The sequence below is a fragment of the Chinchilla lanigera genome, unplaced genomic scaffold (genome assembly GCF_000276665.1).
Source record: "Chinchilla lanigera isolate Chin_1 unplaced genomic scaffold, ChiLan1.0 scaffold00096, whole genome shotgun sequence".
Lineage (NCBI taxonomy): Eukaryota > Metazoa > Chordata > Mammalia > Rodentia > Chinchillidae > Chinchilla > Chinchilla lanigera.
Genome location: NW_004955497.1, coordinates 7,652,006 through 7,666,103, shown reverse-complemented (window position 1 = coordinate 7,666,103; position 14,098 = coordinate 7,652,006). Strand labels below are relative to the sequence as shown.

Sequence of the window (14,098 nt, the reverse complement as noted above, 5' to 3'; positions counted from 1 at the left end):
ATTGCTTGTAACTGACCAAGTCTGTAGCTCCAGGATGAAGAAAGTGCTTTGTGTCTGCAGGCAGGCATGTGGAGGGGGAGGCCAGTGCCTGGAATGACCTCCCGCGTGTATCCCAATGTCTTCCCATGGACTTAGCAAGGCCCCTTTGGGCCGGGCAAGCACGTAACCCCCTCCTTTTTCTCACCAGGATTATCAGTTGGATGGTAGCACTCTGTTGGCCTCCCCGTTGCTGAAGCGCTTCACCTGGACTGCAAGCAAACCCAAGTCCTCTCTAACGATTGAGTAAGCAAGCTGGCACCTTTCCTATCATCAGCTGATTCAGGGTGGTGAGGGAAAACGTGGGGGAAGATGGTTTAATAGGGGATATTTGAGGACTACTTGCCCTTCTGAACTATGGTGTTCACACACTGCAGAAAAGCACCTTTTCCCCAAGGGCAAAAAAGGGGGACAAGTGCACACTAGAATCTGGGGTTTGAGAAGGAAAAACATGCAGAAAATTGCTACAAAGACAGGCAGTTCAAACACAGGAAGAACAGCGCCTCAGTAGAATAAGCCTGCTAAGCCCCCCTTGAAGGATGTTGATGGAGACATGCTTATGGGAGCCCGAGACAGTGTTCCCAGTACTCTGTGCTGGGCCCACAGGTGTTATATTTAGAGGACTCCCAGGACTCTCAGGCCTAACGCAGGCCACCTCAAGAATCCAGCCCTTCAAGTGAAGGACTCTCGCCTTTTCTCTTTTTAATTCCTTCACAGCTCTTTATGATAGGTGAAACTTACACATAGTGAGATGTGCCTATCTGAAGTGTACAACTCAATGAGTTTTTAAAAAATTTTTATTTTAAAGAGAAAAAAAACAAAAATTTAAAACAAGATAAGAGGAGGGTAGCAATGGTTAATACATTGTGTATTGTGATCTTTAAATTACTTACTCAGAATACAAGATATAGGCATTCAATTGTTCAAACAATATTAGCACAAACCTTTTTCAATGAACTAAGAGAAATTACTAGTATAACTATCTTAACTATCATATATATATATATTTTTATTTGCTTTTCCCTTCCTTCTTTTCTCCTTTCCCCTATCCCAGTTTCTCTTTCTTTTTGAACAGTTTCTTCCCATTTTACAGTATCTGTTGTACAGTTTGGATCTTACTCTTTCAGCTTCTCATACCAGGGAGACAATACAATGTTTGCACATGTGTGTCTGTTTTATTTTACTTGAGAGTATGGTCTTGAGTTGCATCCATTTACTTAAAAAAAGTCTCCAATTTATCCTTCCTTATGGCTGAGTAGTACTCCATTGTATAAAAAAAAAAAAACACATCTTTTTTATCCATTTACCAGTTGATGGGCACTTGGGTTGTTTCCAAGATCTAGCTATTACAAATTATATTGCTATAAACACGGGTGCACGTGTATTGTTGTGGTATGACGCTTTTAATTCTTCTGGAAAGATACCCAGAAGAGGAGTGGCTGGATCAGATGGGACCTCCAATCCTAGTTTTTTGAGGAATCTCCACACTAATTTCCACAGTGGTTGCACCAGTCTATCCTTACATCAACAGTGGAGAAGGGTTCCTTTTTCCCCAAAACCCCTCCAGCATTTGTTATTGGTTGATTTCTTGATGATAGCTGTTCTTTCCAGGGTGAGAAGGAATCTCAATGTTGTTTTAATTTGCATCTCTTGAATGACCAGTGATGTTGAACATTTTTCCATATATTTATTTGCTGTTTATTTTTCTTCATTTGAGAAATGTATATTCATCTAAGATGCCCATTTTTAGGGGCTGGGGATTTAGCTCAGTGGCACAGCACCTGCCTGGCAAGCACAAGGTCGTGAGTTTGATTCCCGGTACTGGAAAAACAAAAACAAAAACAAAACAAAACAAAACAAAAAAAAAACGTAAGATGCCCAATTTTGGATTAGGTCTTTAAATTTGAGAGGTCTGATTTTTTTGAGTTCTTTATATGCTCTCAATAGTAACCTTTGTCTGAGGGACACCTGGCAAACATGTTTCCCACATTGTGGGCTGTCTTTTCACTCTGTTGGTGGTTTCTGTTGCCGTGCCAAAGCTTTTTAATAAGATGAGGGCCCAGTTCTTGATTCTTTGTGATAGTTCCTATGTGACTGGTGTTTTATTCATAAAGTCTTTGCCTACACCAGGGTCTTCAAGAGTTTTAGCTAGTCTATCTTCCAGCAGATTTAATGTTTCTGTTTTAATATTTAGATCTTTGATCCATTCTGACTTTAGTGCATGGTGGAAGATATGGGTTCGTTTTTAATCTTTGGCATGTACAGAGCCAGTTTTTCAAGCACCATTTATTAAAGAGGCTGTCTTTCTTCCAGTCACTGTGTTTGGCACCTTTGTCAAAGATAAGGTGGGTGAGCATGTCTGGAGTTGTTTCTGCATCTTCTAATCTGTTCCATTGATCTTTGGGTCTGGCTTTTTTTTTAAACCAATACCATGCTGTTTTTATCAGAGTAGCTTTACACTGTAATTTCAAATCAGGGATTGTGATGCGCCCCGTCTTGCCTTTTTTGCCCAGAACTGCCTTTGCTATTTTAGGTCTCTTCTGGCTCCAAATGAATTTTAGGATTGTTTTCTCTAATTCTATGAGATATGCTTTTGGAATTTTTATGTGAATTGCATTAAATCTGTATAACAGTTTTAGAAGTATGGCCATTTACATTGGTTCTTCCTACCCAACAGCAAGGAATATCTTTTAATTTCCTGGTTGGTTTTTTTTTTTTTTTTTCTGGTCTTTTTTGAGAAAGGGTCTCACTATGCAGTTCAGGCTGACCCTGAAGTCATTTATGTGGCCCAGGCTGGCCTTGAACTCACAGTGATCCTCCTACTTCAGCCTCCCAAGTGCTGGGATTACAGGCATGCACTACCACACCGGATTTTCTGGCCTTCTCTTTAATGTTCTTTTTCAGAGTACTGTGGTTTGCAATGAGGAGGTCTTTTACATCCTTTGTTATATTAATTCCTAGGTATTTCATTTTTTTTGGATGCTGTTGTGAAAGGTGTTATTTCCCTAATTTCTCTCTCAGTGAATTTGTTATTCATGTACAGGAAGGCTATTGATTTTTGTACAGGAAGGCTATTGCTTATTGAGTGTTGACTTTGTATTTAGCTGTGCTACTGAATTTGCTTATTAAATCTAGCAATTTTTAGTAGAGTTTTGGGGGGGTATTTTATATAGAGTATCATGTCATCTGCACATGGTGAAAATTTAACATCTTCCTTGCTTAGTATTATTCCTTTTATTTCTTTCTCTTGTCTAATTGCTCTGGCTAAACTTTCCAGGATTGTGTTGAATAAGAGTAGAGATAGTGGACATTCTTGTCTTGTTCCTGATTTTACAGTGAAAGCTTTGTGTTTTTGTCCATTTAGTATGATGTTGGCTGTTGGTTTGTCATAGATGTCTTTTATTAGATTGAGTTAAAGAACACCTATTCCAATTTTTTGTAGTTTTTATCATGAATAGGTGTTGGATGTTTTTATCATGAATAGGTGTTTATCATGAATAGCTCCTCTCTTGTAGGAGCTTTTGGCTGAGCTGTTCTTATTTTTCTACAAGTTTGAGGCTCATCATTAAGGTGTTTATTTTCTCTGTTTCTCTGAGGCTCATCATTAAGGTATTTCTTTGCTCTGTTTTCCAGATACTGGTATTCATTGCTATAAATTTCCCTCTTTCAACTGCTTTCATTGTGTCCCATAAGTTCCAGTAGGTTGTATTGTCTTTATCATTTAATTGTAGAAAGTGTCTAATTTAATTTCATCTGTGATGCACTGGTTGTTCAGGAGAATGCTATTTGATTTCCATGTGTTTATGAAGTTCTTGTGGTTTCTTTTGTCATTGACGTCCAATTTCATTGCATTATAGTCTGATAATATGCGTGGGATAATTTCAATTCCTTTCCATTTACTTAAGCATGTTTTATGGCTAGTATGTGGTCTGTTTTGGTGAACGTCACATGTGCAGCTGAGAAGAATGTGTATTCTGATGTTGTTGGGTAGACCACTCTGTAATCATCTAAATCCATTTTTCACAGTTTTCATTCAGTTCTGTTATTTCTTTGCTGATTTTTTGTCTAATTGATCTTTTTGTGCCAGTGGGGTATTGATATCCCCCGATACAACTGTATTAGTGCTTATTTGATTTTGCATGTCCATTAATACTTGTTTCATATAGTTGGGTACGCTGATATTTGTTGCATATATATTTATGATTGCTATCTCTTCCTCTTGTATTGTTCCCTTTACAAGGATACAGTGACCTACTCTTTATCTCTCTTAATCAGTTTTGGCTTCAATTCACTTTGTCTACAAATAGAATAGTTACCCGTGCTTTTTCTGGGTTCCTGTTGCATGGAGTATTGTTTTACATCCTTTGACTTTCAGTCTATGAATTTCTTTTTGAATTAAATGTGTTTCTTGTATCAGCATATTGCTGGATCTTGCTTCTTGATCCATTATGCCAGTCTGTGTCTTTTGATTGGTGAAATGAGACCATTAACATTGATGGTTATAACTGATAGGTATTGACTTATCCTTGTCATGTTGTTTTCCTGTTGTTGGCTCCCCCTCCTTTTTTCCTTCCATTTGTATGCTTTGCCTCGTGGATTCCTTATGTTAAGGTCTATGGAGTTGTAGTCCTTGTTATCTCTTTCTAGATTGTCCTTCAAAACATTTTGGAGTGCTTGTTTGGTGGTCATAAATTTCCTCAGAGGTTCTTTGTCATGGAAGTATATTTCTCTATCAGTTTTGAAAGATAGTTTTGTAGGGTATATCAACTGGGTTAAAAATTGGTTTTCTTCAGGACTTGAAATACTTCACTCCAAGCTCTCCTTGACTTGAGGGTTTGTTCTGAGAAGTCAGTTGTGATTCTGATGAGCTTTCCTTTATAGATGATTTGTTTCTTTTCCCTAATAGCTTTTAAGATTCTATTCTTGTGTTAAATTTCTGGAATCTTAATTATGATATGCCTGGCTGTAGATGTTTTTTGATTATGGTTAATTGGAGTTCTATATTCCTCACTTATCTGTATGTCAAATCCTTTTTCCCTACCAGGGAAGTTTTCTGCCATAATGACTGTGAAGTTTTTTTTTATATCATTTGTGCTATTTCCTGCTTTTTCATTGACCTCATCAATCTTAAGTTATTCTTCTTTGCTTCATCTAGCAGCTGCTGGATTTATTTCTCATGGTGCCCTGCAGTTTTTAAGGAATCTTTCTATGATTGCTAACTGCAAGCCCATCTTCAATATCTGAGATTTTGTCCTCACCTTGGCTTAATCTGCTGTGGATACTTTTAATGGCATTTTTATTCTCCTGAATATCTGCTTGAGTCTGCCTTATGGATTTCATTTCTTTCCTATGCTGAGATACATGACTTTCATAATTTTCTTAAGCTCTTCTATTTTTTGTCTGTATCTGCTCTAGAGTCACTAAGCATGGTTTTCATTGTGGACACCATCTCCACAGTTATCTGAGAGGTTATTGCTTAATTCATTTTTTCTAGAGCTTCTTTCAGTTGCTTTGTTGTTACCACTTCAGAGAGGCCAGATGGGTGGCTTTCAGATTGTCCCACCCCATTGCCCTCTTGGCTTGCCTTTGGTGAACTGGATGTCTGGGGTTGCATCTTGTTTAAGTGTCTTCTCATTTCCTTTTCTAGTTTGATTCCTGGGGTGATGCTTGTAAATTGCCTTTGGTGGGTTGCACTATTGCTAGTATTTAGAACCTTTAGGAAATGACTACTTCTCTGAGGTATCTTTCAGGTACAGCTGGTTTTTGAGTTTTGAGTCTGCTGCAAGATCCTACCTCTTCAATTTGTTGGGGATGAAAAGTTGCTCCCAGCTTGGCCCAGCCACTGATTCTTTGGCACTGAGCTACAGTACTTTGTATGACCCTTAGTCAGTCGCAGTCTTAGAACACCAGGAAGAATAACTGTTTAGAACATTTATGTCACTTTTGGCTGAATGATACCATCAGCAATAACAGTAGTAACAGTTACAGCCTAGAAAATGACAAACTGAGGTAACCATTAATTTGCCATCTTTAACCATATGAAATAGATGTGTAGTTATATCACGAAATCTAAAACAGACCAGAAAATTATATGCAGTATATAAATCCTTAATATGTCAATTTTACCCTCAGGAGTTAAAACTTAAAAGGGGTTACAGAAAAAATAGGTAGAAGATAAAGAAATTAGAGGTAAGGCTGGAGGACAAAGGGAGATCATGCTAAGTTTGGGAAACTGGTACAGAAGACTGGAGGGAAAGAGAGAAGGAAGAGATAAAGATAAGAACAGAACAACCACCTCAAAGAGGCTGGAAACCACATTCACATTATATAAAAAGATAAAAACAATGAAGGAGAAAAAGACCAAAAAGAACAAAAACAAAACCACCACAACAAAAACAAACGAGAGAAAGAGAAAGGGGAAAAAAAAGTCCACCTCCAGGTTTGTCTCTGCTGTCCGTGCACCTTCTGTGGGCCCAGCTGGGAGCCACTAGATGGAGCTAGACACTCTCTGCATTCTGAGCTCAGCTGGCCCCTCTCCAAGATGGCTCCTGGCCAATTGCTCTCTTGTGAGGGACAACTGAGCCCTCAGCACTCACGGCCAGCCGGAGCAGTCCTTCATGTCCGCTGCTCCCCTCCACTGCTGCGTCTCTCCGTGACGGCCTGTGGGGTTGCCAGCAGTCACCGTGTGTCTGCAGGTTTGGTCAGCTCCTCTCTCGCACTGAGTCCCATCTCAGGGAGAAGGTACTGCTGGCTACCTCCTTCTTCTTTGACGTTTCTCCCTTGTGGGTTTCAGTTCACACCTCTGATCCTTCCTGTGTCCAGGACTTCCACTTCCCTCCCTCATCTTCCTCATGTTGCTATATTCTTGCATTTGGACAGCAACACTCAGGCACTCTGCTGCTTACCACTCCCTGGTCTTCTCACATACCCCCAATGAAGGACTTTCTACTTCCTGTTGATCCCATTACCCTTTGTCATTTGGAGATTTCTCCACAAACCCCTCGTTTAGTCAGTTGACTCCTCGTACACAACTGTTAGAGTTGGGTTCTTTTTTATAATCCATTGACTTCAGCATTTCTTTGCTGTTCTCTACTTAGGAGTAGTGCCATACTGGGAAAGGCTGGGCCTATTAAGTGTTCCTTCTTTCCTGGCTCAAATGCCTGCCTCTCTCAACCAAAGGTAAATCTTCTCCTCAGGCATTTATATCAGGAATCAGCAGCCTTCTCAAAGGCAAGATAGTAAGAACCTGTTCATCTCTGCCATTGTGGTGTAAAAGCAGCCACAGATAACATATAAGCAAGTAAGCATGGCCACTTTCCTGTGAACCTTAACAGGTACACAGCCATCAAGTACATGGAAAGATGCTCAACATCATTAGTCATCAGGGTACTGCAAATCAAAACCATCATGAGATACCACTTCACACCCACGAGAATGGGTAGAATCAAAAAGTCTGTTGGTGAGCATATGGAGATATTGGGATCCTTACACATTGCTGGTAGAAATACAAAATGGTGTGGTCACTCTGGAGAGCAGGTTAACAGTTTAACTGGTTATCCAGTAACCTAGTATTAATTCTATCTGTAAGTGTATATCCAAGAAAAATGAAAACATGTATTCACACAGAAATAGGTATACAAATGTTCATAAGAGCATTGTTCAGAACAGCCAAAAGTAGGAACACCCCAGATGCCCAACAGCTGATGAAAGGATACATAAAATGGGGTATATTTGGTACAATAAAGCAGTATTTGTCAATAAAAAGTATGCAATACCGATACACATTGTAACATGGATATGCCTTGAAAATATTATACTAAGTAAAAGATATCCATAAAATGTCATATATTGTATGATTCCTTCTATATGAAATCCCCAGAATAAGCAAATCAGAAAAACATTGGTTACCTTGAGTTGGGGTCATAGGTGAGGCTAAAGGTATGGTTTTAAATATTCCAAAGTTGTGATGGTTACACAATTTATGTATGTAGTTTTAAAAATGCACTACTATAATGAAATACCTCAGATAATTAATTTATAGAAAGAAAAGGGTATTTTTGGCTCAAAGTTTTACAAATTCCAGTCCAAGACTAGGCAGACCCATTTGCTTTGGGGCTTTCACAGAGGTGTCAGATGGCAATGGTAGGGAGCATGTGATGGAAGAAACTGCTCACCTCATGGCCAAGAAATACAGAGGAAGGGGGCTGGGATCCCACAGTCCCCTGAGGACACACACCCAGTGACCTAAGGAGCTCCCACTAGACCCCGCCTCCTGAAAGTTGCTCCCAATAATACTACCATGGGGACCCGACCTTTACATATAGGCCTCTGGAGACATTAAACACACAAACTATAGCAATACTAAAAACCATTGACTTGTACACTTGTACACTTTAACTTTGTGTATTATGTAAATTATACCTAATAGAACTCTTATTAAAGAAAAACAGTCTGCCTCTGGGCTATAGTATGTTGAAGTGTGATCTACATCAAAGAATGGTACAGATACCTTCAGGGAGTGACATACTCAACACAAGTCATCAGGTCAGCCAGAAAGATGGGAAAACGTCTGCATGATTGTTTACTTTTAACGTGAACACAAGCATGGTACTAGAATTGAGACAGCGCAGATGAGAGAATACCAATGAGGAACAGATAAAAGTAGGAGGACTGCTTTTTCTTATTTTAGAACACATCAGAAAATGGGTGACTACTTTGTTCTGGATCTCTGTTGAAACTGTAAATTGTATCCTCTATTTTGAGACTAAAAATAAAGCACATGGAGTTGCCAGCCCATCTAACCAATGTGGTTCACAAGTTTTTCTCCCTCCTCCCAGCTACTTCTAAACAAACAAAATCAAATAAATATGAGTGAGCAGGAAGAACTCTTCTTCCTCATGTGTTTGAGGCTGGATGTAACATACAGAACCCCCCCTTGAACCTCACGGGTATACACCGGTAAACTATAGACCTGTAACTTAGAAAGCTTTCCTTCTAGAACACAAGTGTGACAGGGAGACACACAAAGGAATTAACCTTTGTGTGTAAAGCTCTTAACTTCTTGAGGCTGTTGTAATAAATTACGAGTGGTGACTTAAAAAAAGAAGAGTTTATCCTCTCAAAGTTCTGGAGGCTGGAAGTCTAAAGTCAAGGTGTCAGGAGGTCCTTGTCCCTTCACAGTCTCCGAGCAGGAATCCACTCCTGTCCGTGCTCTGGTAGCTCTGGGTATTCTTTGGTTGTGGCCGCAGCTCAGCTCCCTTTCACATGGCCATCTCTGTCTGAGCGTGGTCATGGGCCTCCCTCTGCCTCCCATGATTGTATTTGGGGCACAATTAGATATTCAGCCTAAGTGCCTCCTTTTCAGATCCTTAGCTTAATCATATATTTTGCCATATAAGGTAATATTCACAGGTTTCTGGGATATGGACATTTTTTTTAGCTGATATGCAAGCTATTTGACCCAAGAATAGGAGGAGGAGTTATTTTCCACCTGGAATTATGGGTTTGTATTATGTAACTATACATTCCACCCCCAGCCGCTGGCATGCCTCTATCTGCCCAGTGACACCAAGCTGGTATGAGGCAGGCAGGGTACAGTTTTAAAACGAAGACAGTGTTACAGAGACTGAGATAAGACTCCCTACCCATCAACTCTGGAACAGGTATTGACAGACGACCCAGTAAGAGAGTAGGTTTTAGCGTTTGCTTTTGGGAAACCCATTCTGTACATCTGATTGTTTTTCTTTTCTCTCTTCAGCTTGTGCGTAACCAGTAAAAGTAAGGAGTCGGGGCTTTCTGATGCCATCAGGCCCAGTTTCTGCTTTTCCAGCTGTGGCCACATCAGATCTGTGCATGACAACTTGGAGCTGGGAAAGGAGGACTCGTGCTGCTCTCCGCCCCCCGACTATAACTCAGTGGTCTTATACTCCACCCCACCTGCCTAAGGCCCAGCACAAGCCCTGTTCTCAGAAGTACATGTGTATTTACACCCCAAGAAAACTAGCTTTTGACAGTATTATGCATATATGAGTTTACACCTTTATCTTTGCAGGGAGCAGAAGCAGCTGCTTTTTGTGACTTAATTTTAATACTGCTTTTTTTTTTTTGACTAACAAGAATGTAACCCCGGATAAATAGAGAAATAGTGACAAGTGAAGAACACTACTGCTCAATTTCCATATTACTCACTGTAGTAGAGACACCATTGTAAGCCCAGTGACACCTGCTCCAGCCCTCTAGGCCCGAGCACACAGGTCAGGGAAACGCAGACCAGCTGGTCATGCCCAGCAGCCCTGCAACTCGGGCAACGAAGGTCCCTTCAGCTTGAGGGATCATGTGCCTGCCTAAGCAGTGTTTCTGCAGTCCTCCAGCCAGCATAAGACATCCAAGGACGAGAGCAAGAAAAGAGAAAAAACCAGAGTCGGCCTGAGAAAGACCGAGATGCTTCATGTGGGTCGGGCTGGGGGAGGGCTCTCTGCAGTAGTTTCCCAGCACTGACTACCGGGCTTTCAAGCTCCCAACTGGGAGCAGACAGGGGAGAGGGGAGAGGACATCTCCTGGAATCCAGGAGGTAAGGAAAGGACAAACATAAGCACATCCTCTAAGTTTCCCTGTGGGCCGCGTTCTGTACTGTTCCTGCACATGGCATGCTTTGACTGGCAGCACTGAGGTGGCGCTCCCCTCTCAGCCCACAGGGGTGGCTCCTCCAGCGAGACACAGTGAGAACTTGGCCCAGGCTGGGCTGCCTACGGGGCACGAAGGCCTGACACTCAGCCTGTTGCTGCTAAGAAGCTAAGGATTGTTGGTTGGTTTGGGCTGTCTTCTATTGGGCTCAAAGTCACATTTTTTAAAATGTCAGATTCTATATTAAGTATTAATGTATAGACAAGACACTTAACTTTTTGTATTATCCGTTTTGTACAGTTAGCTATAAAAGGAAGCCAAGGAGAGTGAAAATGCAGTCTTGTAGAGGGCTTTTTCCTGTACCAAAATGAGGATTGATGGAACAAAACCCAATAAGGCAGAGTGCAAATTCCATCTGCACAGCCAAACCAGCTTACCCCAATAATTGGGACCTAAAGCAGAGGAAGTCAGTCATATTTCCTTTTTATTTAATGGGGATTCTGATGTCTCATGCTGATCTGGAGGGATATGGAAGAGCATTAATCAGTATCTATTAAGCACTTTATGCTCCTTGATTTTTTTTTTTTTAAAAAAGGTGATATGTAACATGAAATGTATTTCTACAATTGGGGACTCAAGATACTAGTTAGGAGCCATCAGAACAGAACAAGAGCCTATTGTCATCTGCTTTGCATCTTGCCTTGGGTCTGAGGATGATCAGACTAGGGAGACAGGGTAGAAACAGGGAGACAGGGTAGAAAAGGGTGCCTACACTTCAGCCTCTGTTGGATGCTATCTCTCCAAGCTCTGGTCTGTGTATTTAGGACATACGGACCTGCTGAAGCTAATCCAAAGCAACTGGGCAACAGTGAATCGCTGCTCCTGGGGGAGAAGAGATCCTCCCTCTTATGCATGTCACTTGATTCTAGAATATGAACTCTACTTGCTAGAAGAATGTATGCTTCCTTTTCTATCTGCCACATTTCTGTTTAAGGTTCTTTGCACGAAGAGATGGGAGAGTCAGCACATTGCCCAGTGAGACGGTGGGCCTTACCTGGTGGCTCTCGGGGACTCACCAGCCAGGACAGAGGAGTGAGGCAGGCCTCTCCACCAAGCACTAAACCCAAACAAACTTGCAGAGGGCCAGAAGAGCAAAAGCAAAACTTTGTTCTTTTCCTTTCCATACGTGAAAGTTCTTGTGACAACTGGCAATATTATAGGGCACATAACTAGACCTAAGTTAAACAGGAAATAAAAGAAGGCCCCAATTAATTGTCTACTTTTTTTCAAATCAGGCAGGCTCCAGCAATCAGTGATAAAAGGAAAATCTCAGCTACCCATATAATAACTACATTGTAATAATCTAATTCTTATAAAAGACCTTAGTAAATGCCCTCTTCCAAAGGAGAAAATAATCTATTCAGATTGTGTTACTCAGCTTAAGACTCAGGCTTACAAACTACTTAAATCCATTTGCAAAAATAAAAAAATATAGTTCCATTGGAGTCTTAACATAGAAAAATGGAAGCTTATAGTAATGAATATATTTAATTGCAGAGGCAATAAAATAGCACTGAAAATTGAAACTAGTGAACTGATGGTAATCTTAGAACCACTTGCCACTTATAAGAAAAATGGTTGGCACTAGCCGAGAGCAGGCACTTCCTTCTGGGGTTTGTGAGATCATCTATATGTAACTGTGGATGGACTGGGACTGAAGCATTACTACAAATCTTTATGTACTTAGCCCAAGAAATGGTGCTCAGACATTCGTTTTAGCCAAGGGGACAAACGTATCCAAATCCTGAAAGATACTGCTCATATCTGGGAGCTAATGCCCTTTCCTAGCCCATTAAGAATGTCAAACATGAAACAGATTCTTGCTGGCCCCATTTAAATTGATTAAAGGAGTGCATCTTTGACTGACAGTGTTAGGAACTATGTGTATATGTGTATGTGTTTGTGTGTGTTTTGTGCATAACTATTTAAGGAAACTGGAATTTTAAAGTTACTTTTATATAAATTGAGAATATATGCTACAGATATAAGTAAGACATGATTTGGTCATATACTCCTAGTCAGATTGAATGTATTTTATATACTATCTCCATATATTAAAATTAACTTCCAAAAACATCATGTATTTTCTCCTTGCTTTAAGTGAAAAAAGGGGTCATGAATGTGTCGGGGAGGGGAGAGGACGGATGTTCTGAGAGAGCTCATTAAATGCCAATTCTTAAGCACTACACACACAAAACAAAAACCAAATACTACTCAAGGGCATAGAGCCTTCCATCTGTACTATGCAGTGGCCCCTCTATGCAATCCAGACACTGCTAATAAAGTAAATAAAAACTATAAGTAAAAAATAAAATCAAACTAAGCATACTGCCCAGAAAACCAAACACTAACGTGAACAAGATCATGAGTAAAGCATACACGGAGTGAGTACTGGCTGCAGATGAAAGTGCCGCAATTAGAGGGGCAGTTCCTGGTAAACACTATTTTCAGCTGATAAACAATTACAGGGTGTGAGTATGCCTACACATGTGTATTAGAGGTTATGTGCCAGAAACTATAAAAAACAATAGCAAAAATCATAAAGCAGAGAACTTCCCTAAGCAAAGTGCTTCAGTCAAGGAGTCTTTGCTTGGTTTTGTGAATTAAGAAGAGAAATAACCCAGTAACTATGACACATAGAAGTAGCCAATACCTTGACGTAGCAGCCATACTATTTCCTGTCTGATCACTTCTCGGCCTTTTGGCGAACACCAAGGTATTTTCTGTCTGATAACATCGAAGTAAGTTACATGGGGGAAACATGGAGAAAATTGGGCCAGTTCTCTTGAGATCAAAGGTGAGAAGGGCATAAATAACTAATCTCAGTAAATTTGTACTTAAGAGGTCAGAGTTGCGTTTTGTTTTTTTAATCTTCAAAGATCTGCAATCCTTTTAAAACACTGGTTTTTGTAACATAAGAATAGTCACTCAGGCCAGGCTTGGTGGCGTGTCCCTGTAATCCTAGCACTCAGAAGGCTGAGGCAGGAGCACTGCTGCAAATTCAAGGTCAGCCTCAGCTACACAGTGAGTTTAAGGTCAGCCTGAACTGCATAGTGAGACCCTGTCTCAAAAAAAAAAAGAAGTCACTCATTTGGGCAAATGATTTGAAGAATACTTGAGGAATTAGTGTCATCATACTTAGATGTTTTCTCATGACTCTGGAAATGTAATAGTACTTCTGGGAATTCTTTATTTTGCCCCCTCTGGCAAAAGGACAGCACGGTAAGGTTTGCTGGGCTCCTCTTTGTCAAACACAGTACCAAATTTTTGTGTTTCACAAGACAAAAAATATTGAAAAAGGATTGGGTCCCAGCACATGGATGGCCAGCTTTCTCTTGTGTGAACTAAGAACACTGCAGGGAGAACATAACATGTAACA

General features: G+C 40.4%; 1 protein-coding gene across 2 annotated transcripts in view; it reads left to right on the top strand.

Moving 5' to 3' along the window:
• Flt1 (fms-related tyrosine kinase 1) overlaps positions 1-12,795 on the top strand; it is a 178,429-nt gene extending 165,634 nt beyond the window's left edge. For both annotated transcript variants that reach the window (XM_005406359.1, XM_005406358.1), the window contains 2 exons: positions 188-282; positions 9,794-12,795. In XM_005406359.1, the coding sequence (XP_005406416.1) occupies positions 188-282; positions 9,794-9,980 (282 nt within the window). In that variant the 3' untranslated portion in view covers positions 9,981-12,795. The remainder of the gene's footprint in view (positions 1-187; positions 283-9,793) is intronic.
• Positions 12,796-14,098: the final 1,303 nt, after the last annotated feature.